The sequence below is a fragment of the Pleurodeles waltl genome, chromosome 6 (genome assembly GCF_031143425.1).
Source record: "Pleurodeles waltl isolate 20211129_DDA chromosome 6, aPleWal1.hap1.20221129, whole genome shotgun sequence".
NCBI classification, from domain to species: domain Eukaryota; kingdom Metazoa; phylum Chordata; class Amphibia; order Caudata; family Salamandridae; genus Pleurodeles; species Pleurodeles waltl.
Genome location: NC_090445.1, coordinates 7650310 through 7677657, shown reverse-complemented (window position 1 = coordinate 7677657; position 27348 = coordinate 7650310). Strand labels below are relative to the sequence as shown.

The window sequence follows — 27348 nt, the reverse complement described above, 5'->3', positions numbered from 1 at the left end:
CGCATCAGTTGCTTGTAGCTCTTCCTCAAACCTATGCTTCTGCATTTGGGAGGTTAGCGAGTGCTCTTCTGTATAAGAGCCTGAAGCTGGGTCGCTTGCAGTTTGTTTCGGCGTCGAAACTGTGTCTGCGTGTTTTTTCGGCTCCGAGGTGACTTTTTTCCTTTTCGGGGCCGAAACCTCTCGGCGTCGATCTGTTTCGGTGCCGCTGTCTCGGCGTCGAGCCGTGTCCACACCGGCATCTCGGTGTCGAGGCTTGTCTCCAGCACTTTCTCGGTCCCGAGAAGGCTGCGTGCCGGTGTCTCGACCGGAGTCGGACGATCTCGGCACTGTTTGGGCCTTTTTCGGTGCCGACGGTCGGTCACCGATTTTATGGGTTGAGCCATGGCCTGGTGGCAGTGGCGTCCCCTGGGCCTTGTAAATGTTTCTTTGTGTGGTTTTCGACGTCTTACTCACGGTTTGTGTATCGTCGAATCCTTCGGAGTCTGAGTCTTGGATCGAGAAGGTACCTTCCTCTTCCTGTTCCTCGAACTCCCGTCGGGCTGTCGGTGCGGACGCCATTTGAAGTCTTCTGGCTCGACGGTCTCGGAGTGTTTTTCGGGACCGGAACGCACGACAGGCCTCGCAGGTGTCTTCGCTGTGCTCAGGTGACAGGCACAGGTTGCAGACCAAGTGTTGGTCTGTGTAGGGGTATTTATTGTGGCATTTGGGGCAGAAACGGAACGGGGTCCGTTCCATCGGCGTTCTTCAGCACGCGGTCGGGCCGACCAGGCCCCGACGGAGGATCGAAAAATTACCCCGAAGGGCACCGGAGCTCTTCGATCTTCGATGCGGTGTTGAATGTAAGTATGCCGATCCCGAACGCAACAATACCGACGAAAATCTTCCGAAATTAACTATTTTTTCTGTTCCGAAACTCGGAGCGACAGGAACACGTCCGAACCCGATGGCGGAAAAAAAACAATCGAGGATGGAGTCGACGCCCATGCGCAATGGAGACAAAAGGAGGAGTCACTCGGTCCCGTGACTCGAAAGACTTCTTCGAAGAAAAACAACTTGTAACACTCCGGCCCAACACCAGATGGCGAGCTATTGCAGAACATGCGTATCTACAGCGACAGATGCCATCGAACATTCTATTTCCTAGAAATCTATAGCAGTGTGTTTGCCTGCAAGGGGATGGGGAACAAACGAGAGTTTCTCTGGTAAAGGAGTCAGATGGTAAAGAGCACTAGTTCTGGAGTCGTATCAGCGGAATACTGATAAGTAACTATGTCAGCCTAATCCTCCTGGTCTGAACTCTACCCTTTGAACTTTGACAACAGATGGTGGACTGTGGATGCTTCATCTTTCAAGGCTTGCATTAAATTAAACTCTTCGGAAACAAGTGTGAGTTAAAACAATCAGTACTGCCTGTTACTCATGCATTGCATGGAAGGGCACCTAAACCAGGTGTTATAGAGACTGTTCTCAAACAGTCACTCACACAGAGTGATCTTCCTCCTGCTGCTCTCTTGTTACTCTGAAGTTAAGAGTGCTGGTGGGTCACCCACGCAATGAGTGCACCACAAAAGTAAAAATTCATACTATTCACGCGCAACACACTGGAACATGTGTGGTTTCAAAATGTGTGTCATTTGTTTCAGTGGTTGTGAGGGTGCCTCAAAGAGCTATACAGTTACAACTGAAGTCGGTGTAGAAAAGCAAATGGTTTCTCTCTGCCTCATTAGCTGACAAAATGGGTGACAAGACATGTGCGCACCCTTTCATGGGGCGGGTATTCTCCTGAAACACTGCAAATCACTTACATCTCAGTTTGTTTTTACTTTGTCATTCACCAAGGCACTGTTACAGTGAACCCCCCCACCCCCACCCAAGAGCTGAAAATAACAGAGCTGCCACGAGGATGGCCAGAAGACCAGCTACAAGAGCACAAGAAAGCTTCAGAAGCTACTGCTTGCTGGTGATATATGAGAAGTTCCATTCTACATTAAGGCTCTAAACAAAACTACATGAGCTGCACTGCCACCAACAATTCCTGGAATAACAACATCTTCATGTGAATGACTCTGGGAAGGAAGGCTCGTCTCACAAGGAGACTTTGTAAGGGTTGCTGGAAGGAGTTTAGGCACCTCAAAGGGGCTCAGGCTGAACATGGCTCTGCCCTTAACCTGATGTTCAGAGGATGAGTCAGACCCACTGTGAACCCGAAGAAACCTTGTGGCCAGTATGCAGCAGAGATGGTGGCCCACAGAGATGAGATAGTGGCTTAGAGAATCCAATTTCTCTTGCCAAACATGTTCACTTCAATCCAAATACAGTGAAAGCTTTGATGAAAGAACAGTAGACCTATGTCTCGCAGGCTTATTCGTTGTAGCAACACACAAATATATTGCAGCGTGCTTTGCGGTAATAGTGGACTTGTGCCTTCACAGAATGGTTTGGTGTAAGAAGAGTGGACCTCTGTAATGTACTGGGCTTCGCTGTAATAGTGGACCTGCAGCTCACAGAATGCTTCGGTGTAAGAAGAGTAATCTTGTACTTGGCTCAAGCTCCAATGTCAGACTATTTCTTCCTCACATGGAAATCCCAGAGCTCCCAAGGAGATAATTTATGAAGGGGAGTGCTGAAAACTAATCACTGTGAACGCACAAGGGCATAGGTTGCTGAGCCCACAAGCTATTGAGACAACATACGCGGACCCGCCTCAGAGGTATAAGATCTACAGTATCACACTGCTTGAAGCCACCGACCTGTGGCACAGCAGTTGCCTAGACGGCATGTGAGGCCGTTGCATCTGAGTGATAATTTGGCTGCATTGTGGGCTCCTTTACTTGAAGAAACCGATCTACACTATACAAATTCATGTATTCCAGTCTGCTGCCAGGTGAAGCATCAGTGTGGAGGAAGCACATCTGTACATACTAGAATGGAGAAGAGGCAGCACTCACAATTCAAAAGCCTAGAGAGTAGGAAAGGTGTCCAGAGAAGAGTCAATAGAGCAACAAAGGAATTAACAGGCAGAAGAAAAGGCTGAAGCAGGAAACAGCAACCACTGGAAAGCAAAATAAGGTAGTAAGGGGGCACAAGGTGGCAGAGACACAACCAAGGGGGCAAGAGAGGAGGCAAGAGCGCAGAGAGCTAAGCCTGACATAGGAAAATGAATGTGATAATGCGAAGAGTGTAATGCAATGTGGGTTGTAGGAGGCGAAGTGGTCTGGTACGGGGAGGGGAAATGAAGCAGCCCAGGAGGACGACATGGGAAGGGAGGCAGAGTAGCTGTTGGCAAAGAAGGCCAAGCGGAGGGACATGGGCAAGCAGAGGGCAGCGGGGCATGGCCAAGCAGAGGGCAGCGGGGCATGGCCAAGCAGAGGGCAGCGGGGCATGGCCAAGCAGAGGGCAGCGGGGCATGGCCAAGCAGAGGGCAGCGGGGCATGGCCAAGCAGAGGGCAGCGGGGCATGGCCAAGCAGAGGGCAGCGGGGCATGGCCAAGCAGAGGGCAGCGGGGCATGGCCAAGCAGAGGGCAGCGGGGCATGGCCAAGCAGAGGGCAGCGGGGCATGGCCAAGCAGAGGGCAGCGGGACATGGCCAAGCAGAGGGCAGCGGGGCATGGCCAAGCAGAGGGCGGCGGGGCATGGCCAAGCAGAGGGCGGCGGGGCAGGCCAAGCAGCACGCAGAATGGGACAAGAGAGTTGACGTAGTGTCAGTGAAAACCCCTCTGATGCTTGGTAGATAATTACCTCCAGGTCTTTGGTGTTACTACTGACTGCTGTGTTTTCTCCATTTACGTAAGATGAAGTCTAAAAAGGAAAAAAAATAATTCAAGGTGAAGAAGTGACAGTATAGAAAAATTGAAATGTAATTGTGTTTGAAGGGCCAGGCTCACACCTTCATCTAAAGGTGATAGAGCAGGGCCATATAGTGTGTCTCACGGTGGAAGGGCAGGGCTCAGAGCTGTGCCTAAAGGTAGAGGGGTGATGCTTAGAGACATATTTAAAGATAAAAAGGACAAGGCCCAGAGATGCAAATGGGTGGAAAAGCTGGGCTCAGAATAGTAATAAACAATCGGACCCTTTCAAATGTTTATTACTGCTCTGAGCCCAGCACTTCCACACATCAGAGCTGTGACTAAAGGTGGGAAGTGCAGGGCTTCGACTCGTAGCAACAGGTAGAAGAACAGGGATTAGACATTTGGATAGAGGTGGGCGTGTACAGTTTAGACTTCCAATAGAATGTCAGAATGCTTGCTGACAATCTTGCCCTGGAATCAGGAAGCATCATGACATGATATACAGGCAACATATAAATACAAGGTATGCTCTCCTGAATTGCTTAAAACATAATGGCACATAGCATACAATGGCTCTGAAAAGATAAACTCACTTTTCAGGGGGGACGCCACTATACAATCCTACCCACAGCAGTCTCAGAGTGGAAGCCACCGTATACACAGCAGTTTCTGAGTGGGGGCAATCCTATCTGTTGGACGCCTACCCCCTCTAAGTAGTGTACAAATCGAGTACATTATGCAGATGGTTCAGGCAACCACACGCTGGTTTCCAAAGGTAAACATTAAACCACCTAATGCTCCAGTTTTTAAGGTAGCTGGTCGAGCAGTTAGGCTAATCCAGGAGCTGTGCTAAGCATTTGCTGTACTCACAAATACAATCATGCGCCACTCACTCAATAAATAACTCGAGACCAGATTTTATAAAAATACTTCAACCTTTTATATACATTTTAAGACCAAGATCTTTAAAATACGTTAAGTACTTTTAAAGTTATGAATTTTCAATGTTTGGGCAAAGTCAGTCTTTCTGTGCGTAAGTATGCGCCATTGGAATCAATGTACAGCCACCTTTAAAAATGCAGTAAAAATCACACAGTTGAGTTACCAGTCTCTTCTCTTGCAGGGTGGCCGGAGTGGTTGGTGGGCACACTGTGCCAGCTGGAGAGTCTCAGGCGGCTCCCGCTTCCGGCGGGAGCAGCGTTGGAGGGGTTCTTGGTACAGGGCCACCGAGAGGGGCCACTTGGAAAAGAAGCTGGTTTGCAGATTTAAAGATGATGCTTGGGGGCCCCTTGGGCTGTTGAGGTCGCAAGGGGTTGGGGGCCCTGGGCACACAGCAGATCCCGCGATGCAAGCCCCAGGACGGTCAGGTGTAGGGTGAGTTGGAGATCCAGGAGCTGTGCGCAACGGAGACTATGGAGCTGAGTCTCTTTGAGGGCTGCACTCTGGTCGGAAGTCCGGGGCGTTCCTGAAGTCCCTCGACTGGGGCTTCCTTCCTATCCTTTTTCAGCCCTGAGGGAGCTAGTTTTCTGCTTGTCCGACATCAGCTCACCAGTACCCAGGGTACTTGCCTAACTCGGCCACTAGGGGGCGCAGTGCACCAAACTTGGCACACTTGTGGGTCACATCCGGGCAGTAGTCTGTGTGTTGTCGGGTCTGCCTACGACTTCCGGTTGCGGAGATATCACCAGTTCAGTGAAGTGACCCTCACCAGTTTGTTGGTTCTTGCTTGGTTTTTGAGTGGTACCTCCACTCAGAAGGGAGATCTGGGGGGATTCTTGAAGGAGGGAGGTCCCCTGGGTTTCTTGGGGTCGGTCCAGTGCCCAGCTCCTCCACAGCAGTGATTTTTGGGTCATGGGTGCAGCAGGCAAGGTTTGGCACCTTTTCTTGTGCAGCAGGTCCTCGGTTCTCTTGCTGTGGTCTTCTTTTGGTGCTGGTCTTCTCTGTCTTTTCAAATCTGTTTCAAGTCTAGATTCTTGGTCTAGGGGAGCCCACTAAATACTGAATTTAGTGGGCGTTTTAGAGGGAAACTGGTAGTGTCCAATGGGACACTTACCTTGGGTGGCTACACCCACTTCAGTGACCACTTCATGTGGGAAGGGTCACTTCCCTAAACCTAATTGGTTATTTTCCTCCATTTCAAGATCAAGGAAAATTAAATGAAAGGTACACTTCGCATGCAAGCCCCTAGGGGTGGTGCATGCTCAATGAGGCCACTCCTCCTACGCTCTATGAGGTTTTCCCACCTTTGCTCCCTCCAGAGGTGGGGGTTTGCAAAGGGGGAGGCCATGTGCTGCTAGCAGCAGGCCTGGGAGTTGGGTTTCAAGGGTGGTAGCCCTTTGAAGCTCACTGCCAGGACAGTGCACATTCCTGAAGGAAGGGGGTGTTAGCTCCTCCACCCAGGAAGGGCTTTATTTCACAAACCAGAGAGACAGGGATCTCCCCCAGGGTTTGTGTACTGCCTGTCTGGATCCGGCAGGCTTGCTGGAAACAGTTTTTGTAGGGGGCACCTCTAAGGTGGCCTCTGGGTACTTTTATAATAAATCCAGTACTGGTACCAGTTTGAACTTATCATTCTGAGTTGTTTGATACCAAACAATGCCGGATTAGATTAGCCATTATGTAGCTGGGAAACTAGTATTGACCAGTGTCATGCACATATATTAAAATGGCTGCTCTGTTCACTCACTATGTCCCAGGTTTGGCAAGGACACAGTGGGGGCATATTGCTCATGCAATTATGCCCTCACATATAGTATGGTGCATCCTGCCTTAGGGCTGAAAGGCCTGCCAGAGGGGTGACTTACCCATAACATATGCAGTTTAGGGTGGACAGGGCACACAGGGAGTGTGCCATGTCGAATTTGCATTTTAGGTTTGCACCAGGACACACAGCTTGCTATGGCAGTGCTGGGTGCACCTGGATGCACAGCTCCTGAGAGTGGCACAATCAGTGCTGCTGCCCTCAGGGGCTTACCCATAGTACCCCATACCCTGGGTACCTGAGTACCTTTCACTAGTGGTAGCTAAAGGTGTATCCAATCACTTTTACAATGTTTTAGGGAAATAACACTGCCACTGGGAACCTGGTTAGCAGGATCCCAGTGCACTCCAGTCCAAGTTGCATTCAGAAACCAGGCAAAAAGTGGGAGGGTACTGCAACAATATGCCAGTTTCTCACACTATCCACAGCAGTTTCTGAGTGAGGACAATCCTATCCACAGCAGATTCAGATTGGGGGTAATTCTATCCACAGCAGTTACAAAGAGGGGCAATCCTATCCACAGCAGCTTCAGAGTGGGGACAATCCTACCCACAGCAGCTTCAGAGTGGGGGTAGCTCCGTCCACAGCAGATGTAGTGTGGGTACAATCCCATCCCCAGCAGCTTCAGACAGGGGGCAATCCAATCCAAAGCAGCTAAAAATTAAGCACAATCCTATTCACAGCAACTTCTAAGGGGAAACAATCCTATCCACAGCAGATACGTAGTGGGGACAATCATATCCACAGTAGTTTCTGGGTGGGGACAATCCTATTCACAGCAGCTTTAGAGAGGGGACAATCCTATCCACACCAGCTACAGAATGGGGGCAGCTCTGCTCGCAGCAGCTATAGGGTGGGGACATTCCCATTCCCAGCTGCTTCAGAGAGGGGACAAACCAATCTAAAGCAGCTTAAGATTAAGTACAATCCTATCCACAGCAGCTTCTGAGGGGAAACAACCCTATCCAGAGCAGCAACAGAATCGGGTCAATTCTATCCACAGCAGCTACAAAGTAGGGACAATTCTATTCACAGCAGTTTCAGAGTGGGGGTAATCGTATCCACAGCAATTTTCAGAGAGGGGGCAATCCTAGCTACAGCAGCTACAGAATTGGGGCAGCTACTGAGTAGGGACAATCGTATCCACATCAGCTAGAGTGGGGATGATCCTATCCACAGAGGCTTCTCAGTGGGGACAATCATATCCACAGCAGCTACAGAGTGAAAGCAATCCTATCCACAGTAGCTACATGGTGGGGACAATACTATCCACAGCTTCAGAGTGGGAGCAATTCTATCCACAGCTACAGAGTGGGGACAATCCTATCCATAGCAGCTTCAGAGAGGGGCCAACCCAAACCACAGCAGCTTCAGAGAGGGGACAATCCAAACCACAGCAGCTTCAGAGTGGGGACAATTCTATCCAGAGCAGCTTCTGAGTAGGGACAATCCTACCCAAAGGAGCTTCTGAGTGGGGGCAATCCTATCCACAGCAGCTTTAGAGAAGGGACAATCCTATCCACAGCATCTTCATAGAGAGGACAATTCAACCGAAAGCAGCTAAATAGTAAGCACAATCCTATCCACTGCAGCTTTAGAGTGGAAGCAATCCTATTCACAGCAGCTTCTGAGTGAGGACAATCCTATCCACACCAGATTCTGAGTGGGGACAGTGCTATCCACAGCAGCTTCTGATTGGGGACAATCCTATCCACAGCAGCTACAAAGTGGGCGCAATCCTAGCCACAACAGCTACAGAGTGGGGACAATGATAACAACAACAGCTACATAGTCGGGACAATGCTAACAACAACAGCTATAGAGTGGGGACAATGCAACCCAGAGAAGCTTCACAGTGGGGACAATCCTATCCACAGCAGCTTCTGAGTGGGGACAATCCTATCCACAGAGGATTCAGACTTGGGGCAATTCTATCCACAGAGGATTCAGACTGGGGGCAATCCTACCCACAGCAGCTTCAGAGTGTAGACAATCCTACCCACAGCAGCTTCAGAGTGTAGACAATCCTATCCACGGCAGCTTCTGAGAAGGGACAATCCTATCCACGGCAGCTTCTGAGAAGGGACAATCCTATCCACGGCAGCTTCTGAGGGGGGAGCAATCCTATCCACAGCAGCTTCTGAGGGGGGAGCAATCCTATCCACAGCAGCTTCTGAGGGGGGAGCAATCCTATCCACAGCAGCTTCTGAGGGGGGAGCAATCCTATCCACAGCAGCTTCTGAGGGGGGAGCAATCCTATCCACAGCAGCTTCTGAGGTGGGAGCAATCCTATCCACAGCAGCTTCTGAGGGGGGAGCAATCCTATCCACAGCAGCTTCTGAGGGGGGAGCAATCCTATCCACAGCAGCTTCTGAGGTGGGAGCAATCCTATCCACAGCAGCTTCTGAGGGGGGAGCAATCCTATCCACAGCAGCTTCTGAGGGGGGAGCAATCCTATCCACAGCAGCTTCTGAGGGGGGAGCAATCCTATCCACAGCAGCTTCTGAGGGGGGAGCAATCCTATCCACAGCAGCTTCTGAGGGGGGAGCAATCCTATCCACAGCAGCTTCTGAGGGGGGAGCAATCCTATCCACAGCAGCTTCTGAGGGGGGAGCAATCCTATCCACAGCAGCTTCTGAGGGGGGAGCAATCCTATCCACAGCAGCTTCTGAGGGGGGAGCAATGCTATCCACAGCAGCTTCTGAGGGGGAGCAATCCTATCCACAGCAGCTTCTGAGGGGGGAGCAATCCTATCCACAGCAGCTTCTGAGGGGGGAGCAATCCTATCCACAGCAGCTTCTGAGGGGGGAGCAATCCTATCCACAGCAGCGTCTGAGGGGGGAGCAATCCTATCCACAGCAGCTTCTGAGGGGGGAGCAATCCTATCCACAGCAGCTTCTGAGGGGGAGCAATCCTATCCACAGCAGCTTCTGAGGGGGAGCAATCCTATCCACAGCAGCTACAGAGGGGGAGCAATCCTATCCACAGCAGCTACAGAGTTGGGGCAATTCTATCCACAGCAGCTACAAAGTAGGGACAATCCTATCCACATCAGCTACAGAATGGGGACAACCCCATACGCAGCAGCATCAGAGTGGGAGCAATTCTATCCACAGCAGCTACAGAGTGGGGACAATTCTATCCACAGCAGCTGCAGAGAGGAAGCAATCCTATTCACAACAGTTTCGAGTGAGGGTAATCCTATCCACAGCAATTTCGGAGAGGGGGCATTCCTATCTACAGCAGCTCCATAGAGGGGTCAATCCTATCCACAGTTTCAGAGTGGGGAAAATCTTATCAACAGAGGGGACAATCCTTTCCGCAGTAGCTACAGAGTGGGAGGAATCCTATCCACAGCAGATTCAGAGAGGGGACAATCCTATCCAGAGTACTTTCAGAGTGGGGACAATTCTATCTACACCAGCTACAGGGTGGGAGCAATTATATCGACACAGCTTCTGAGTATCCATAGCAGCTACAGGGTGGGGACGATAATATCCACAGCAGCTACAGAGTGGAGACAACCCAACCCACAGCAGCTTCAGAGTGGGGACAATCCTATCCGCTGCAGCTTCAGAGTAAGGGCAATTCTATCCTCAGTAGCTACATAGAAGGTGCATTCCTACCCACAGCTTCAGGGTGGGGACAATCCCATCCACAGCAGCTTCAGAGTGGGAGCAATTCTATCCACAGCAGCTACAGAGTGAGAGGAATCCTATCCACAGCAGCTACAGAATCGGGACAATCCTATCTAGAGCAGCTTCAGAGAGGGGACAATTCTATCCACATTGCATTGTTCAGTACTCCATCTATCATCCTTTTATGTTGCTAAAGTTGCCCTAAGTGGGAAGGGTATGCCCAGACGTGGGTCCCTTGCTCGCTGCGCCACTGGATTCAAGCTAGCCTGGCTGATGAATGGTGATACCCTGAAACCAGTCCCAGGATGCTTGTTTCTTGTTCGGGGAGAACCTGGCCTAGCAGTTCGGGCTGGACTGTTCCAATGGGAACAGGGACAAGAAAGATTTGCATATGGCTGGGACCAAACTGGGGTGACGTGGCGAGCAAAATAACGATGGATTAAACCCAGATCTGTGACTGGGGATGAGTGTTTGAAAAGTTTCAACACTCCGTCTATCATTTTATTTGGTTTTGTGATGTTGCGCTGGGGACAATGCTAGCCACAGCAGCTTCAGAATGGGAACAATCCTCTTCACAGCAGTTTCAGAGTGGGAACAATCCTGGCCACAGCAGCTTCAGAAGGTGGTAATCCTACACAATGGAGGTTCCTAAGAAGGGGGCAAATCTAGAAGTAACCATCAAGAGGAATGGACTCTAGCATAGTACGCAGTTGACACAAACACTTACATATATGGGGCTATCCATATGTAGGGAAGAGGGTCCATATTAAAACTCTAAGGGAAGATGCACAGCTTTTCTGATTATAATTTGTTAGATTCCTAAATTATTCGTGAAAAGTGAGTTGTCTGATGGATCTCTATCCTCAAACGACATTTCAGAAGAAGTGCGTCTTTATAGAGAATATAATGCATTATCACATCTATTCAGAATGGCTATGCCAGGCACACATTCACTTCTGTATATTTGTTTAAAAAAAAAATATATACTCCAGTTTCAGTAACACAGGCCAGCGTTTTCTGCAGAACAAATAGAACTGTTTATTGGGGCTGGGTACTGACATTTTATTGATCACTCTGGTCTGGGTGAAAGTTAAGACAGTGGGCCTCTGGACTGCTAACAAGAAGCTGGAATAGGCTTTTCCTTTTCACAACTGAACTGGAAGTAAGGGTGCGAAAGGAGATGTGGGGAGTGAACTTTTTAAAGCGGTCTCGCTTAAACCCACCCATCACATCAAATGATGGCCAAATCCTAGTGCCACAGATACCTGAAGGATCTAAATGGAAATCTAATGAAGAAATACTGTGAAAGACCTGTTTCTAATGCTTAGGATATAGAGTCCAGCACCAACCAAAATATTTTAAATGAGGGCCCAGGTCTACAGCAAACTTACATCAGACAGTGAGAGCAACGGGCAGTACATGACACTCCAAAACTAGCAGCACATGCATATACTCTGTGACTAGTAGTCTACTAAACGCACAGCTCAAAGTAACTGATGGCACAAGAACACCATGACCCAATGCGGCGTCCGGCCGACCCGCAGATCTCAAAACCCAACTGCTACTGCAGAGCAGAGTGTGTATGCTCCACTAGAGGGGAGACACGATGCATCAAAGACCTGTGCAGGCCCACTACAGTCTCCTAAGAAAGACACCCGACGCACAAAGGTGCACTGCAGACCTTGTATGCTTTGGATGTGCATTTTTAATATTTCTAAAACGCTCTGTTCACAATCTGACCTCAGACTAGTCCTCACCGATGATGTGAAAGTGCTGAAGCAAGTGGCACTTTGCTACTTTGGGACGGAGGCGCCAGAGATGCTGAAGCCGGATTCATTGCCAGCCACAGTCACATGATCCACTGAAAGCTCCAGACGATGCTTCACTTTAAGAGAACATGGCCCAAAGACACCCTAACCCATACTGAGGACTATCGCAGAAGAACACAGCATTAGAGGGACACAGCAGCACCTCCAGAACTGTACCTGGGACACCAAGCCATTGAGCTGCTCCGAGAGCTGGCGCAGACTTTCAGTTGACGTGAGAGACCTGAAAGACATGTCACACAAAAGTCATCAGCTGCAATCATTCATGAGACAGATCATACAATACAAGTGTTGAAGAATAAAAAATATTTGGGGCTGGGGAGGAGTTTCATCCTACAAAGAATGCAAGAGCTCACCGGTTATCCTCTGCAGTTGTCTGGTCATCGTCCCAGGTACTTTTCTGAGGACCAAAGGCAGAAGAGTTAAATTCAGAGTGAAGAAGTGAATTTTAAACACTGAAACTTTAGAAACATAAGGAAGAATTTCTGCATCAAGAGCCTGTACATTTCAGATGCTGAAGAGATGAGGAGCGGCCATACTTCCTATAGTCTGTAAGTAAAGTGAAAATAAAAAACAGACCACTCTGCCAGCCCCGAGGCAAAGAAAGTAATGGCAGAGCTTTTCCAATCTATCCGACTGTAGGCGCACGTGGTACAAGAACCAGCAAGCAAGGGGCATCCATTATAATCTCCAGGCACAACAGAAGATCATCAGAAGTTTGCAAGCCTGCAGGGACAGGCTGTCTGCAAGTGCCCATGCAAGAATGTGTGAAACATACAACTAGTGCTTCCACAGCAGGCAACCCTCCAACACTTCACTTACAATGAAACCAAACACAAGAACGAACATGATAGGCACAAAGTGGCAAAAAGCAGGCTTGGGGATGAGTGGTAGCATGGTGAGGCTTTGAGTAGAGGTGAAGCAGGAGATACAGATTCAAGCCAGTGAAATAATGAATGGGGCAGGTAAGTGCCAGTCGAGGACTGTCATGGAAACAGAATATAACAAGAGGACATGTGGGGCAGGCAGAGGATGAAGGAGGCCAAATGGGGGAAGGGGAGAAGAAAGCAAGCTAACAGATGAAGGAGAAGGAAGTGAGCTAACTGGGGAAAGTGGAGATATGATAACGGTGGGAGGAAGTAGGGGGCAGAAAAAGAAGAGAACCATGGGGTGTAAGAGGATGTAGAGATCCGCAGGGTTAAAGAGAAAGAGGTAAGCCAAGAGAGTGGAGCAGGATTAAGCAAGCCAGCAAGACAGAGTAAGACAGAAGAAACCACCAAGTGGAGACAGGGAGCACAGGATGGAGAAAGACGGAGGTGAGAACTATAGGCAGAGAAGACACAGAATATGGACCTCGGGTGGAGAAGGCAAAGGAAGGGAACTGGGCAGAGGAGGAAGAGAATCACAGGGCAGAGAAGGAGGAAGCAGAAATCCACTGACTGGAGGAGAAAAAACAACATAGCTGGGGTCGAGGATGGAGAACCAAAGGGCAGAGAAAGAAGAAGTAAGGGGCAGACAAGGAAGAGAACTCTGGGGTAGACGAGAGAGAGATAAATAGGGTGGATGAGGAGGGAGGAAGGAAAAAGGTGCAGGGTGGTGGAACAAAGCACAGAATGGCAGAAGGTGCAGGAAGGGGAGAAGGTATATATGGGCAGAAAGAACTGAGCAGTAAAGGACAGTGAAGCAGGAAAGGCATAGGGCTGGGGAAAGGTATAAACAGGGGGACGGCACGGAGGGGAAAATGATGCAGGGGAGAAGGTGCAGGGAGAGGGGGAGGAGCAATGTGGGAAGAGTGTGAGGCAAACGGAGGGAGGAAAGCTTATGGAAGGGGAGAGATACAGAATATGGAGCCTAACAAGAAGAGGGGATAAGTCACTGTGAGGAAAGGTAGAGTTGCAGAGATGAGAACCAGGTGGGAGGGTAGTGCAGTCGGGGATAAGGAAGCATCAAAAGGTAATAATGGCAGCATCAGTTATGGGATGGGGTATTATTAGGAAGGGGGAATTGAGCATGAAGGGTAGGAGAGAGAAAGCCACTTTCAACTTTAACATTTGACCATGGTGTTAGTGTTCTCACGGTCACAGGACACACACAATAGGAATTCATGCGCACAAACCTGCGCCGGGGGCGCGTGGTCAGAAGCCGGTGTTATCGGGGCACTGTTAGTCAGGCTGCTACCGTGGAGGTGTATGGAGGAATCTCCAGAAAACTCTTCATCATTGGGAGCAGGCAGGTCACCTTCCATGTATGCCTGCTACGCAAGACACAACAGGGAGTACAAAATAAAACACCGGGCAGAGGACAACATGCAGAACAAGACAGGAGGCATTGGGCAACAACATGAAGAAAGAGGCCACTGGACAGGCGACATGACTCTTAACATTCAGAATCAGGCACAGCACTGAGCAACAGACTACAACATGGCAGTGGAGAAGGTAACACGTTGCAAGACAGAGCGTGCAAAACGCATGGGCAAGACAAGGTTCCGCCAGCAGTATGCACAATGAGACAAGGCAGTGCAACAACATACATGAAACATGGGGAAAACGCCAACACTACATGCACTTGAAAACAAGCCAAGAGATACACAAGGGGAAGCGAACAGTCTACGAACAAGGCAGCCACAAAGCAACAGAACACAAGACAAATGAACAATGCAAACAGGAACAGAGCAACAGCACAACAAAATCAGGGCCTGTAAGGACACATGAGCAGCAGAAGCACATCAGAAACTTTACAACAAAGATGAATCATAAGAAGTACACAACAAAGTGTGTGCTGCTCACAAGAAGTCCTGGACAAAAGCAGAGTCCCAGCACAATATAGCATTTGTGTTTTAGGCATCTCTGGGATCATGTCCTGGCTAACATTACTTCTATTGAAAATTCAATACATTAATCCTGCAGGTCACAACAGGAATCTCAGATGTCTATAATCTGAATCTGTTTTTATTATTTAAGAGAAAAATAGAAATGTCCACCACCCCTCAACCAACTGCATGATCAAGAACCAAGAGACAGAAAAGGTAGTGGTCAACCCTTGAAGTATACGGTCTCAGAAGATCCAGGAAACAGGCGACCCCTTCACGGGTGGGAAGGGCCAAACAACCTACAACCCCACAAGCCATACACCTCGCACAGGCAACACAAACATACTAATTTTACACATTGCTGGAATAGATGCCGCAGGGCCAACTCCTCTACAGAGCACATCCTCAGGGAAAAAGGCACATTGTCAACTCCCATTATTCAGGTCAGGGCCTTTCCACTTACATCCCCCAAAAAACATTTCACTACATGGATAAAATCACAGGAGACAACGTCTGCACCAAAGAGCTCTGAAGGCCCCTAAATGGAGAAAATGTTTTGTAGAAAAACTGCATTAACATAATATTAGAGCACCAAATGCCCGACTGGTTTGCAGTACCATGAGGTCTAGTCTCGGTACCATACTTATATCTGGGCACACTATGTTTCTTTTTTTTTTTTTTTAAGGGAAAAGGGGTTTTGGCTTAGACTGTTCAGAGAATACTATTCTGTCCAAGCACACAGCCTTTAAATCCCCAGCAACCTTCTCTCTACAACCCACTCCTTTTTTTCTATACCCCTTATACCTCTCTTCTCTTGGGGAGTCTTTCTATCTGCTTGACACATCACAATTTAAAGGCTTACTCTCTAGAGAGAGAAAGCACTCCCAGGCCCATCACCTGTGCACCAACGCAGCCCATGACTAAATGACCTTACCCAAAGCGCTGCTGCTTTGCATATGAAGGAAGCGATTCCTGATTAACCTACACATGCCTGGATCACTGTCACAGGGCACCCAGCTCCTCCACGTATCCAAGCTCAATATATATGAAAGGACAGGTACACTCATTCTTATTCAATAGGTGTTCAATATCTGTAACTTAACCAGTTCAATTGAACTATACATGGGCGTTAATAGACTGGCTCAGATGTTCAAACACTACGAATGTGAGAAAGGTTCTTTATCATAATCACAAGACATCTTTCATTATTAATAAACAGTCTAGCAAGCCCTTATATGTTGTGGGAAATGGCAAAGATGCCCATCTAGTTTTTGTGGTCCTCATCTAACCTCTGGAAATTAGTTTGCACAGTAATAATGAGATTCCTGGATGCCAAATAAGCCCTTTATTAGCAAATTTACAATTATAAACTGATAATCTCGATTATTTTCACCTCCTCCGACTTAGACTCTGATCATGCATAACTTAAAAGCAATGATACATTTCTCGGTTACAAGATTAATAACTTCAAAACTGAAGTCATTCTTTGAATATTTGCCATACGATCCAGGAACGCACTCGAGGCTTAAAAAAAACATGTAAGGCCCATGGAGGTGATTATCCCAAATAAAATTGATCATCTGTTTCAAGCAAAATATTCTAAGAGTATTACCAAAATTATTATTTTTTCTTGAAAGCTTACCAATTTATGTTCCATATATTTGTTGTAATACAATGGAAAACCAAATCACGTCACTTATTTGGGCAAACAACATACCTCAAATATTAAAAAAAAAATATATTAAATTAAAACTGGCAGACAGATCACAGCAAACAGGTCTGTTGTGCCCTGACTTTCAACACTATCACTGGCCAGCCGGACTACACGCCAGACACATTTAAATACCCCACGACATTGTCCCCTCACCAAATTTGCATTCATTAGAGCCTTGATTTCCCTCATGAGACTTAGGGCCACATGTACGTATATTAGGAATAGTGCTTCCCTAATTGTGATTCCATGCGAATCGCAATTAGGGAATCGCAATTCCAAATGTAAGAAACTCCACTGAGTTTCTTTCGCAATTCCCGGTGGCTCACAAACAGACCTGCCTCATTAATATTAATGAGGTAGGTCACAATTTGCGACCCACCGGGAATCGCTTAAATCACAGGGATGGTGGCTTGCTGGTTTCAGCAGACTACCATGTCTGTGGTCTGTGATTGCTTTTAATTTTTTTTTTTTTAAAACAGCCCGTTTTCTTGAAAGGAAAACATGCTGCATTTAAAAAGAAAAAAATTTAACGTTTGTTTCATTTTTTAAGAGTAGGCAGTGGTCCGTGTGACCACTGCCTGCTCAAACATTTTTGCACGCATTCACAACTTTGTGAATGGGTTAACACCAATATGAAATTGGTGTTAACTGCGATTGTTTTGCGACCGCATTCACAATCACAAAACAAAGCATATATTCCATTTAGATTTGGTATTAGGAAGGGACACCCTGAATACGCCCCTTCCTAATACCGAATCGCAAAACCCAAATTGCGATTCGGTAACAAGCTACCGAATCGTAGTTTGGGTTTGTGCATCCCAAAAAGCATTTTTCTAGTCGTAAACAGGCAAACTAGTCGGAGCAGTCAAGGCAATGGCAAGAAGAGACGAAACCGCAGTAGTAACATCTTCCCTCCAAAAGTGTTAACCAGTCTAAAGCCAAGGTCCAGGCATAGCAGAACCAGCGGCAACACCAGGCATCCCTTTTCATCTACCTCCTGGGCCCAAGTGCTTCATTTCAGAAACAATCCCTTCCCCAGGTCTGGGACTAGAGACCTTTAAGCATGAAAAATCGGAGCCAAGCATTGAAGTTGTCACCACCAATCAAGGTGACTCTACACAATCTAGCAACTCACCCACTAAGCTCATTCAAGCTTTAACCACTGGCCTCACAAGGAGAGAAGAAAAATTTAAAAAAGAAAGCTCAGAAACTAAGAAGCCAAAGTAGTATTGATAAAAGGCAGAAAACATATACCGCCTCTGAAGCTCTGGAAGACAGTAGCACAGCAAAGCTGTTCCCAATTTTCCAGACACGATTAACAAAAAAAGGCCAGCAACAAGAACAAGTGGCAGAACCACTGCTAGCCTCCTTCCGAAGGTAAAGGGGAAGCATATCCAAAGTACAAATACTACCATTAGGCACAACCAAGACACCACAGCCTGCTCAAGTACAAGAACAAATATCAGTAACAAAGATGGTTCCTTCCAGGGGGCAGGATGCAGAAGAAGCCACTGGGCTTATTTCACCAGCTGAAAACAGAAATAGATGATCAGCAAGGACTCCAGGGAGCCCAAGGGACCAGAAAGCCTCTCCGGATCAGGGAATTTAAGGTATAAGGGCTTGCTCAAAAGCAATCCCAGTAAAGATGTCAACAGACCCCTGCAGCAAGGAGGGCGCAAGGGAGTATTCCAGTCCACAAGGCGCACAGGAAAACTATCCCGTTCAGCAAATAAATGCAAGGAGCGAGCAACAACTACATCGCATGGAGACAGCAGGCGCAAGCAGCCACAAGAGCAGCAGAGAGCAGGCCCACTATTTAGTGGCAAATACAACTTATCATGCCCCTGCTGGCAAGGATATCGCCCCTCGAACTAAATCATTGGACCCCTACCAATGTAGGCCCGCAGACTATAACCATAGCCTGCTCACAAAACAGAAGAGAGGTCCACATGGCCACAAACTCACTCTCATAAAGTAAGCAGAGGAACTGGGAAGGATCAAGGTATAAGTCCTAGCACTACGCAGGGCATAGAGCTCAACCCTTTGAGCTCATCCAAATCCCTGTCAATCTTGTCATGGAACGTGGCAGGTCTCAGGAGCACTGCTAGGTCCAGTGAAGCAAGGTCTTTTTTTAAACTCAAATGACATAATCTGTATGCAAGAAACCTGGGAACACGTTCCATCTCCCAAGTATCTTTGGACAGCCTTTCTGGTGGCTTATCTACCTTTATCAAGCATGCAGTTTGTTTGGCAGCCACTGAGCTGACAATCAACAGCAAAACGGCCAAGTAATTTCCATCAGCAGTGTGAACATCGCTGGAAAGAAGGTAGACTTGATACTGATCAACTGCTATATAAACACTCAAAAAAAAAAAAGCAAACATTCAGTCAATCTTCGAATTCCTGGAGAATCTGGAAACTCATCTTTAGTCAGCCCGGCCGTGAAATAGCCATGTTGGGAGACTTCAATGTAAGTGGGCTAGATGTATAACTGGAGGACACTCCCTGAAACAAAGGCCGCCAACCATTGCAAAACGTTTTCTTACCTTTCAAATTAACTTCAACCTGCCAGGAGTGGGTGGACAATCTGAAAGGAAGCCCCTCTACCCCATCTTTCAAGGGAGGCTCAACTACTATGTGTAACTCTCAGAAAAGATCATGCAGAGACTTAGCCACTTTGAAGTCCGAGAGCGATCATAACCTGCTGAGATGTACCACAGACCTACAAGTTCAGGCAGGAGAACTGAACTCTGTGGTAGGGGCATCAACAGGCACTGGAAGGTACAATTGGTAAGAAGAATCAAGTAGAGACCAGAGTACTCACCCAAAATAGGCTTATGGTTAAAATCTCATCATCAGGAGCCTAACCTGAACCTTGAATGGTGGGATAAGTCAGTGGGCGATCTTATCTCTTTGTTGCACGGCAAGCCATCAGGTGTTTACCCTTCTCACCCGGCCTTGAAAAGCGTGACATTACAACTGGACAAAAACATGCTCAAGGCAAGACGGGTGCTTCGTAGAGCCCTACGCAAGCTCAGACAAAATCCCACACACGACACAGCAGCTCAGATAACAAACATTAGAAGATTACTGAAGAAACATGGGAAAGCAAGGTGGCAAAAGACCAGAAAGAATGGTAAACCATATTCCAGCTTCTAAAGGACCCAAATCACGTCCGTTTCTGGGGGCATGTTAACAAGATAAGGAACGGCCACGTGTCTAGGGAGAATGGTGTTGGAGAGCTCACTTGGGTCTCTCACATTACACATTTGTACACAGCCATCCAACCGGAACCGGGCATTACCAGCAATAGGCTTGAGAAGACCCAGTGCACATCCCCCCTTCACAGTGAAACACCCTCGTAAACCGTAGAAGAAAATCTAGCGAGCGAAGCTGATCAGCTAGTTGCCCCAGAAGAGGCAAAAGGCACGGAGATGAACCACTTCTCCGTTAGTACGATAGAGACTGCCATTAGGAGCATTAGGAAGGATGGCGCCCGAGGGCCGAATGGCCTACCAGCCTTCCTGTTCAAATGATCTCCGCTGGACTGGGCAGGGACACTGTCTCAGTATTTTAACAGCATCTATCAGCTGGCCACTGTCCTGGACTCCTGGAAAGGGTCTCTACTCTGCCCAATCTTCAAAAAAGGGGGACCGCTCACTTATCATCAAACTATCGACTAATAGGTCTCCTGGAGGTGGAGGCAAAAATGTACGCTCGCTAGTTATTGGGCCAATTGGAAGCATGGGTACAGGAGCAACAAATCCTGCCACTATTTCAATCAGGGATTAGACCTGGGGCCTCAACAGTGGACAACATTGTGGTGCTCTCATACTTGCAGGAGCAAGCAGCTAATACCAATCACCAGCCGCTATTCTGCTGCTTCGTAGATTACAGTACAGTGCGGCCTTTGACAGAGTGGACTATGAAATCCTATAGAGGAAGGATTTCAGCATGGGGAATCCCCATACAACTCCTAAGAGCTATTAGCTAACTGGACACTCACACTTGGGTCCAAGTTTTACCAGGCCCAGGTACAATGTCTCAGAAAATAGAAACTAACAGAGGCCTACAGGAGGGCTGCTGTTCAACTTGTACACAGCAGACTTAGGGAAACACTTGAAGGCTAGCAGCCCGGATCTACCAAAGATTGGCCTCGCAAAATTCCAAATCTTCCAATACACTGATGACACTGATAATGGACTGCACGAAAACCGGCCTACAACGACCACTAAACGCCCTGATTCAATCAATCAATCAATCAGTTTTTGTAAAACACGGCTACTCACCCGTGAGTATCTCAAGGCACTGGGGGGGTAGTGGGAAGGGGCCTCATCTGAAGAGCCATGTCTTGAGGTTCTTTCTGAAGATGGTGAGCGATGGGCTTTGTCTGAGGTGCATGGGGAGATTGTTCCAGCTCTTTGCTGCAATGTAGTTGAAGGATCGTCCTCCTGCGGTGGTTTTACGAATACAAGGGATGGTGGCCAGGGCCATCTGGGCAGAGCGGAGGGATCTGGTGGCAGTGTAGAAGGAGACGCAGTGGTTCAGGTAGGATGGTCCTGCATTGTGTATGGCTGTACGTGTGGGTGAGTAGCTTGAAGGTGATTTGTTTCTCGACCGGGAGCCAGTGGAGGGTTCTCAGGAATTGGGAGATGTGTTCTCTGCGTGGGAGGTCCAGGATGAGTCGGGTGGTGGCATTCTGGATGAGTAGTAGATTTTTTATGTTTCTAGTCGAGGTGTGGGCATAGAGGGCTTGCTTGTGACTAATGGGTGGGTGACTGCCCTATGTCAGTCTGCTGGGATCCCTACGAAGATATTCATAAGTTTGCAGAGTGTGTGCCAGCAGGAGGAGGCGACTGAGTTTACCTGGCAGGTCATGGATAGGGAGGAGTCGTCAAGGATGATGCCTAGGTTGCAGGCGTGCTCAGCAGGTACAAGGAGGCGTAGAGGGATGTGGGCCACCAGAAGTTGTCCCAAACTGAGGTGGCGTTTCCAAAGATGATGAGCTCAGTCTTGTCGGAGTTGAGCTTGAGGCAGCTTTCTCTCATCCAGGTGGCGACAGTTTCCCTTCCTGAGTGGAAGTTCCTTTTGGCCGTGTCAGGGTCTTCGGTGAGGGAAATGAGTTGTGTGTCATCGGCATATGACACAATGTTCATACCAAGGCTTCTGACAATGGCTGCAAGAGGGGCCATGTACACGCTGAACAGTGTGGGACTCAGTGGGGATCCTTGGGGGACTCCGCAGTTCACTCTTGTGTGTCTGGATGTGTAGGGCAGGAGTCTGATCCTTTGAGTCCTCCCGGAAAGGAAAGAGTTTATCCATTCCCGGGCTCTTCCGTGGATTCCTATGTCATGGAGTCTGGTGCGTAGAGTGCTGTGGAAGACTGTGTTGAAGGATGCTGAGAGGTCAAGGACTGAGCGCTGTGGTGTGGGGGCAGTCTAGGAGTAATCAGATGTCGTCGGTGGCTGCCAGAAGGGCTATCTTTGTGCTGTGGTTGCTGCGGAAGCTGGACTGGGAGCTGTCCAGGGAGTTGTTGGTCTCGATAAAATTCCGTAGTTGTGCGTTGATTGCTTTCTCCAGTACTTTGGTGGGGTATGGTAGCAGTGAGATGGGCCAGAAATTCTTTAGTTCTGATGGGTCGGCAGAAGGTTTTTTCAGAAGAGGGCTTATTTCGGCATGTTTCCAGTCCTCGGGAAAGGTGCCAGTGTTGATGGAGCAGTTCATTGTGTGCCGGAACTCGGGGCGATGGATGCGCTGGCTCTGATGGATATGTAGTGTGGGCAGGGGTCCTTGGGGGCTCCGGATTGCGTGCTGTTCATGATGCTGTCTCCTATGTGGTGAGCATGGACTAGTTGTGGATGGTATGGGTGGGTTGTGGCGGGGGTGGGTCGGTCATAGGTTACGGTGCCAGGATTCTCCGGGAGGAAACGGACTTAGATGTCTTGGATCTCGCGGTGGAAAAAGGTGCCAAGTTTGTGGCAGAGGGCCTGCGACAAGGGGATGCTAGTGTCTTCGGAGAGGGGGTAGGGGTGTCTGTGAACTCATTGATGAGTTAGAAGAGTTCCTTAGAGTTATGTGTGGAGGAGTTGATGCGCTCCCGGAGTGCGTCCTTCCTTGTGTTCTTGATTTTTCGGCGGAGGGCAGTGGTTGCGGCTCTGAAGGAGGTGTGGTCTTTGCTGGTTTGGCTGTTCCTCCATTTTTTCTCTAAACGTCTGCGGGTAAGCTTCGATTCTTGGAGATTGGTGGTGAACCAGCTGTCTTTCTTAGGTACGTGTTTGGCCGAGGTTAGCTGGAGGGGTCTAGAAGGCCGGCACATTCAGTGAGCCAAGCGTTCAGATTGCGCGCTGCTGTGTTGATGTCATCGGAGGGAGGGATTTGGCGAGCAATGAGGTGAGTCGTTTGTTGGTGATTTTGTTCCATTTTCTTTGGGAGAGACCCTGGGGGTGCATGTGTGGCTGCTGGGTGCAGTGTATGCAGCGGTGGTCGGTCCAGTCTGGGGTGGAAATGGTCTTGATGGTGATCCAGTTGCTTGAGGTGAAGATGGGGTCCAGTGTGTATCCTGCGATGTGTCTGGGTGCGGAGACCAGCTTTCTGAGGCAGAGGGTGGCGAGGTTGTCGAGTAGAGCGGTGGTGTTTGGATCGGCACGGTCCTCAAGGTGGAAATTCAGGTCTCCGAGGAGGAGGTAGTCGTCTGACAACAGGGCCTGGGAGGTAGCGATGTCTACAACGTAGTCTATGAAAGCTGGGCCAGGGCCAGGTGGCTTGTACACCAAGGTGCCGCGGATAGAGAAGTTGTGGTTGGAGTGGACCAGTAAATGAAGGTGTTCCATGGTGGTGCATGGTTGTTCTGGGACAGCCTTTACACGTAGTGACAACTTGTGTACGATGGCGAGTCCACCGCCTGGGAGGAAGGGCTGGTCCATCCTTAGGATGCTGTATCCGTCGGGAATGGCGATGTCTGGTCCCGAGGTGGAGTTGGTCCAAGTCTCAGTAAGGAACACTTTCAACATAGCCAACACCTTCAACATAGTCAACATAGCCAACCAGCTCCAAGCAAACCAGGAAAAACAAAAGTCCTTGTATCTGGAAGGTACAAGAACAAAAAGATCATACCTTGGCACCTTGGAAGACAGACCATCAACACAGCCAGGAAATATAATGGGGTAGGGAGACAGAAAAAAGCTATCAGACTAAAAGCTGCTGCCATCTCATACGGGATCTCCCGCTGAGAAATCGTCTAAGAAGCGCTTTGTCAGCCCCAATACTGAGGGTAACAAATGCGACCCTACTTCCTGCTCTGCAATACGGCAACCTGGCATCTCCTAGATCATTAGAAGTCACCTTAGAACAAGCCCACTGTAGAGCGCACTTGAGAATCCTTTTAACAACCGAAGCACACCTGCCGCTTCAGGCTCAGAATGGAACTGGGCCTTGTGTCGCAGCAGTTAGACTGCCAAGCTGCCATCCAGAAATATGACATCAGGCTCAGGAAGGCCAACACTCTCACTCTCACTAACACATCATTTGAGGACTATCTTTGAAACTCGTGGCACACGCAGTTAAGTAAAGCACTGAAGAACTTTCAAATGAGCGTCTCCATTCAACTAGCAGACACTGACATTCAGTGTTTGGAAAAATCAATCAACAGAAGGGTAAAGGAAATCTCAAGGGAGCATGATCTACTCTCAGCCAAATCACCATCAGCAGTATCAGTGTTAAACAACTATAATCTGATCGGGGCCCCTGAGCCATACCTCCTAGAAGCCATAAATGCAGGAATTCGACACCAGATTCTTTACATGCGAACATTAGTCTTGTCAATCAAGGACTTTAATTCTTCCTGGCCTGCACACAGGGACAAAAGAGCCTGCAGACTCTGCTCCTACAAGCACGAAAGTTGGTTACATCTTCTGTGCTGCTGCCCCATGTTAGCCACAGATAGAAGAAAGTTAATAAAATCTGTAGCTTTGGCCTTGGGGGCGCAGACTTTGCACTGAGACATCCAATATCTGCTTTTCACACTTGATGGCTTGGGCCTTGGCTAGATGTGCAAAATAAGTTACTATACTAAGGCGGCTGCTTTCCCAGTCAGTAGGGGTAGCCAGCACGGCGCGCGTAGGTTCAAAGGAATTCTAAACATCTCTTGAAAATGGAGACAAACACTAACTGCCTCTTAACAGAATTGCACTTTTTATTTTGTTATGTTATCTTTATAGGTTATTTTAATGTGACCGAATTTTAACACAAATATTATTCACTGAGCTTGTTTGTCTTGTAATGATTTCAATTAACTGAACAATAAACTGACACTTCTACCTACATCTGCCAGAACAAATACAGAAACTGGACCTTGCATTATGCATTTCGTGTAATTGCATTCATGACAATTCACAGTGATAAATGTCTAAAAGTTTAGACAAACACCACATTTTTAGTTCTTGAAAATGCTACCTCAAAAAAACCTTGCTTCTATTTCACTGGAGTCTTGGTGTCGGCTCAACCTCCTGTGATTCTGGGCAAATCAATTAATCTCTCCTTGTCTACTAAAAAAACAAGCAACAACTATGCATTATGCGCAAAGAATGCGACGAAGGAGGGGAGACCGTTTGAAAACACAAGCACACTTATGGAGCGCTAAAAAGTAATAAAAAAAATTGAGTAGCTTGCGAAGCATGCAGCAGTGCAAGGAGACTGGCTGCCAACCAATAGCTAGCAGCCGGAAACTACTTCGTCCAGGCTCCAAGAACAGCAGAGAAATCGGAAGTGAACCTTGAGGACATGACCCTGAGGCTGCTGACCAATCAGAAGTGTCCAGGAAGACTACGAATATTAAGTATGGGTGCGGGTTCTAAGCCCCTTTTGAATTATTATTATTTCTTTTAATATAAATCAGACTTCGCAAGCACAGCTTGTAAGCAAAACCTAAAAAGAAAACACTACTGCAACAAAAAATGCATACATTATTTTTGCTATTGCATCATATGTCTACACTAGTCAAATTATTTCAACTGTTGAGACAAAGTAGTTCTAGATGCCCAAGATAGAATAAGACTGATGACAGATCCTGGCACGATTTCACAGTGCCTTGTTATTTCAGATGCCTAAGCCCGGGTAAAGAGACACTTTACCACTTTAACAAAAAAAAGTAGAAATCAATCTTTACAATTAGAAACTACAGCAATGTTCTTTAAATTAAAGTGCACTAGAGGGTGCACTGAAAGATGACGAGGAGCTGGCAAGGCCAAAGCTACAATCCATCAAATGTATCCGCTTTAGGGGTGCATCGACACATGAACACCTATGAAATATTTGCGGGACACACTAAGCAACGACACGGCACCAGCACAGAGGAACTGGAGCTGGGGGAGAAAGTGCAGCCTGAGGAAGCAAGCGGCCTGGTGAGGCTCCTGCCTCTACAGGATCTGGCGGTGGCCACTTTGCCTGAGGACACGGAGGGCGGTGACTGCAAACTAGTGAAACTGCTCACAAGCAGAGAGCACTCACACCGATACTCCGCAGAGACCGGCGAGTCAGCCTCCTTAACAACCATGCCCCCACCAACCCCCCCCCCATCTTCAAACCCACTCCACGGTACCAGCTTCAGATGCAGCCTGGCCTGGTTAAAGGCGGTCAGCGTGGCAGCAGCCTGCGGACCAGGAAAGTCGCAGTTAAGTAATACCAGGGGCCCTGGGTGTACCAATAAGGGCCATGGCTGGCTTCGGCATTGATGAGAGATGGCAGGAGGATTGTAGCTTGATCTTAGCTGGGCTGGAACCTGGCAGGCCTGGGAGCAAGCATGGGCTAAGTCCATCTGGGGCACCCCTCCCACTGGAGCTGCCTCTCCTGTCGCACACAGTGTGCGGGCGGCTTCGGTGCAGGTGTCATCAGTGATCAACTTTGACCAAAACACGGGGCGCTGGTGGCTCACATGGAGGGTGACAGTTGCTGGGCAAAATTACCCCTGGACACAATGCTTTATCGCCAGCATGTCCAACATCCTCCACAGCTTAGGCACGGCAGACGTCCGGCAAACAGGCCTTACCTTTAAAGGGAAAACAAGGGCACCCAAAGACAGCACACAAACTGATGCAGCTCTTGAGAGTGCATATGGAACAGGAGACTTGACTACCCAAGGGAAAATAAGCATAAAAACCCTGCTGCTGGAAATGCTGGGCAGCCTATCTACATTAAGCAACAAGGTGGACTAGCTGACAGCACAGGAATGACATGAAAGAGTGCCTCAATCACCAGAAAGGCGAATACTGGATGTGCAGGATGATGTCACTCAACAGGTGACAAGGCAAGCTGACAGCTGAACTTGCCCGTGTCAAGCCAAAAAAAGAGGCCCTGGAAGGCAGGTCAAGGCAGAGCAATTTGCAAATTGTGTAAATACCGTAATTCATCAACGTGCCAAAGACAGAAGAATGTGTTGAAAGCATGCGTGCTGCCATCTTTGGGCAGAAGCACCTTTCTCAAGACCCAAAGCCCGATGTCGAGCGTCCCACTGCTCCCTCTAAATCACCAAGCTACTCAACTACTGGTACAGAGACACTGTCCTCAGGGTGACTCAAGAGAGGGGCAGGGTCCAGCACAATGGCAACATGCGGTTCCTTCTAACCAGATTTCACCTGAGCAGTCCAAGACGGCAGATTCTGGTCAAGCAAAAGCTCTACAAGCATGATGTGCAATGTCACGCTCTACCCTGCCAGACTGCGCGTCACTTCCAAAGGTAAGCCTCAAATATTCATGACCCCAGATGAGGTGCACAAATTTATGAACCACCTGCCACACGCAGCAGGAAGAGAATGGCCAT

The 27348-nt window shown here is 48.3% G+C and overlaps 1 protein-coding gene across 6 annotated transcripts in view; it reads right to left on the bottom strand.

Annotated features, from left to right (window-relative positions):
* GOLGA2 (golgin A2) overlaps positions 1-27348 on the bottom strand; it is a 236504-nt gene that overhangs the window by 187102 nt on the left and 22054 nt on the right. For 3 of the 6 annotated variants that reach the window (XM_069236974.1, XM_069236975.1, XM_069236977.1), the window contains 4 exons: positions 14129-14266; positions 12369-12412; positions 12172-12235; positions 3738-3797 (listed from right to left, as the gene is read on the bottom strand). In XM_069236974.1, the coding sequence (XP_069093075.1) occupies positions 3738-3797; positions 12172-12235; positions 12369-12412; positions 14129-14266 (306 nt within the window). The remainder of the gene's footprint in view (positions 1-3737; positions 3798-12171; positions 12236-12368; positions 12413-14128; positions 14267-27348) is intronic. The other 3 variants (XM_069236978.1, XM_069236976.1, XM_069236979.1) reach the window with 3 other exon arrangements.